This window comes from Condylura cristata, unplaced genomic scaffold, assembly GCF_000260355.1.
Source record: "Condylura cristata isolate star-nosed mole 26May11 unplaced genomic scaffold, ConCri1.0 scaffold00004, whole genome shotgun sequence".
In the NCBI taxonomy this organism is placed as follows: Eukaryota; Metazoa; Chordata; class Mammalia; order Eulipotyphla; family Talpidae; genus Condylura; species Condylura cristata.
The window spans coordinates 4,327,415-4,330,514 of NW_004567105.1; the positions used below are offsets into that span (position 1 = coordinate 4,327,415).

A 3,100-nucleotide genomic window follows, 5' to 3' on the forward strand; every position below is an offset into this window, starting at 1 on the left:
CTCCTTCCTACCCTCCTCCCCACCCTCCTCCCCACCCTTCTATCTCGTCCTCCTTGAGGGGCTGCTTCTTTTGGGGCGCGCTCCTCCCCCGTGGGGCACATCTTGAGACTGGCTTGGGCCCCCAGGGGCTCCTCACTTCATGAGCCTGCCTGGAGGCTCTTGCCACCATCCTCCCTGTCGGTTCCAGGCGCCTGGCCCCAGGCACGGGTTACTGTGTGGCAGTGACACACCCCACTTTAATTTGCCCCAACAACGCACCGCGAGGCCCCCTGAACCTCCGTTCTTGACCTCTGAAATGGAGGTGCTCTCCTTCCTGCCCCCCAACGCCACCGGGAGCACCTCCCGCCAGCGCATGGGCCCTGACGGACCAAGCTGGGCCTGAACAGGGTGGGCGAGCAAAGGCAGGGGGTGGGCCGCCGACAGGGTCTCCCTGTGGGGGACACACGTGGACCTGGAAGTTGCTCGGAGCCCAGAGGCAGAAATGTCACAGAAGCTCTGGGGTTTGTGTCTTTCCTGCTGGTGGCGTCAGACAGCGCCTGAGGGGCCTCAGGTCCCAGGAGCCCTCTGAGCCGCCCAGCTGCGGCCCAGGGCTCCCGTCAGCGGGGGAAGCAGACGCAGCCGCCATGGGGAGCCTCCGCGCCAGGGGCAGCGAGGAGCCAGGGGCCCCAGGGAGGCTGGGTGCCCCGGTAGGGAGGGCAGCCCCCAGCCTGGCGCCTCCGTGCCTGCGCTGGGAGGTGCCGCCCAGCGGCCAGGGCAGGCGGCCGGGCGGAAGGTGACCGCGAGGAGGAAGCCCTGCCTTCCCGGCCGGGGCGGCCGCAGGATGCGACCCGCTCTTTCCGCCTCCCACCGGCGAGGACAGTGGCCGCTGCGCGTGCCCACAGCTGGCCGCGGCCCCAGCACGCTCCCCGCGTTGTGCCACTCGGTCCTCACCCCGCCTGGAGGCCCGAGCGGGGGTCTTTTCCTGGCCGCAGCGCCCAGCGCCAGCCCCAGTCCCGTGGGGGGCGTCTGCCCACTGGGGGGGCGTCTGCCCTCCGTGCCTCGGGATCCCACGGAGACTTGGCGCCCGCTGGCAGAGCGGGCTCCTGGGTGCTGGATGCCCTGGGTCCCCCCACTTACCGTGACTGTGGCCCGGCACAGCCAGACCCCCTCTTCGGCTGTGGGCCCCAGGGCTCAGCCCCCACTCCTACTTTAAGAAATGCATGATCATCTTGTGCCCTCTTTGAAGAGAGGAAGAGAGAGCCCCTGCCATTACCCAGCGCCCTCGTCCGCCCTGAGTATTCTACGATGTTTCTGTCAGTCTTTGCTGCTGTTTTGTCTCTGTTTTTTGCTGTGCATGACTGTCCTCGGTCCAGGGAGCGTCCCTGCAGTCCCCAGGCTTGTCCCTGCCCTGAGCCAGCCCACGCAGGCTCAGACCTTTCTCCTCCATCTCTTGCTGTGTGACCGCGGGTACATTCCTTTCCCTCTCTGTTCCCACATTCTTCTGCGTCGAATGAGGATGACAGTGGTAGCAGTTCCACGGGGCGCTGGTGGGGAGAATGGTTCCTCTAGGAAAGCACTTGGAACAGGACCAGAGCACAGGATGTGAGTGTTTGGTGTGACCGGCGCTGGGACGCGACCCCCCTGGGGGTCAGTCTTAGGGTGACACCTGCGTAGGGTGAGGGTGATGGAAGTAGGGGCAGCCTCGGGTGAGGCAGAGAGTGGGCAGCTGCGCTCCAAAACCCCATCAGGGCTTTTCCAGGTGGGAAGGGAGGGCAGGCTGTTCTGAGAGTCAGCCCAGGACGGGCGAGGCGGTGCCTGGCAGCATCGCTTGCCCGACCCGTGTGTGGTTTGGAGCAGCCCGATCAGGACCCACCTGCCAACCGCTAGAGAGAGCCGACGGTCAGTGACCAAGCTCCGCTGCGGGGCGGAGGCGACCTGGCCTCACAGCGGGGACGTGGCGTTGGTGGGGAGGGCTGGGCTGGAGGCCCGTGTCGCGGCCCTGATCGACCCGGCCCCTGGATGAGGCCTGGGAGGCCCCTCGTCCTTCCTGTCACCCTTTAGGTTAATCCTCCCACACACGGGCCAGCGTGTGGACGCACGTCCTCGCTCCCCAGGGCGCCCGCTCTCCCACGCTCTGTCCTCAGCCCCCACCCCTCCTCTGAGGGGTGATGTCCGCGTCGAGGGGCGTTCCGGCTTGGTGCCCTGCCTTAGGAAGTTGCGCTGCTTCCTGGGAGCCTGGGGCATCACGGGACATCCAGCGCTGTCACCCACGCAGGGGCCCTTTGCCCAGCAGACACTGACCCACGGCTGTCCCACGAACACTTTCCACCCAGACACACACCTGTTTCGTCTCCTCCCGAGCTCCCGGGGGCGCCGGGTTCGCAGGTATGAGGCCTGCTACAGACGCTCAGTCCCCACACGGCGGTCCTGGCCACCTCACCTTGCCGAGCAAAGAGGGGACACCGATGGTGGCGGGACCAGATGACCCGCACCCTCTGAGCCCCTGCCCTCTGCAGCGGGCAGGGCACCGCCAGCCGTTCTCCTTCACCCCGACTCCACACGTCCACGAGGAAGCCGCATCTCTGCTGGGAACCGCCAGGCCGGCACCCTGCTGGTCACCGTGGTCCGTGGCGGCCACGGAGGCCCAGCCTGGCCCGAGCCTTCTCCCATCGGGCCTTCTTACCGCCTCCTCGGTGCTGTCTCTCTTTCTCGCCCCTTCTTTTCGGGTTCCTCTGGGTCCAGAGTTGGGGGGGCGTGTCTGGGCACCCACATGGAAAACCTGGTCCTGGGCGTGGGAGCCTGAGCCCAGCTCACCAGAGACCCCTTTTCTTCCAGCCCGAGGGGAGGGCGGTGGGCCCCCCGCCCGCCGCAGGGAAGATGCAGTTCTTTGGCCGCCTGGTCAACACCCTCAGCACCGTGTCCAACCTGTTCTCCAGCCCATTCCGGGTGAAGGAGGTGTCCGTGGCCGACTACCCAGTGACCGACCGGGTTCAGGAGGAGGGGCAGCTGCTTCTGTTCCAGAACAGGCCCAACCGGACCTGGGACTGCGTCCTTGTCAACCCCAGGAACGCGCAGAGTGGCTTCCGGTGGGTCCTCACTGTTTCCTTGCCACGCGGGGGCC

At 67.0% G+C, this 3,100-nt stretch overlaps 1 protein-coding gene across 3 annotated transcripts in view; it reads left to right on the plus strand.

The window, feature by feature from the left end:
* Positions 1-3,100, plus strand: part of PLA2G6 (phospholipase A2, group VI (cytosolic, calcium-independent)) — a 39,638-nt gene that overhangs the window by 3,899 nt on the left and 32,639 nt on the right. For all 3 annotated transcript variants that reach the window (XM_004675664.2, XM_004675665.2, XM_012720640.1), the window contains exon 2: positions 2,815-3,065. In XM_004675664.2, the coding sequence (XP_004675721.1) occupies positions 2,857-3,065 (209 nt within the window). In that variant the 5' untranslated portion in view covers positions 2,815-2,856. The remainder of the gene's footprint in view (positions 1-2,814; positions 3,066-3,100) is intronic.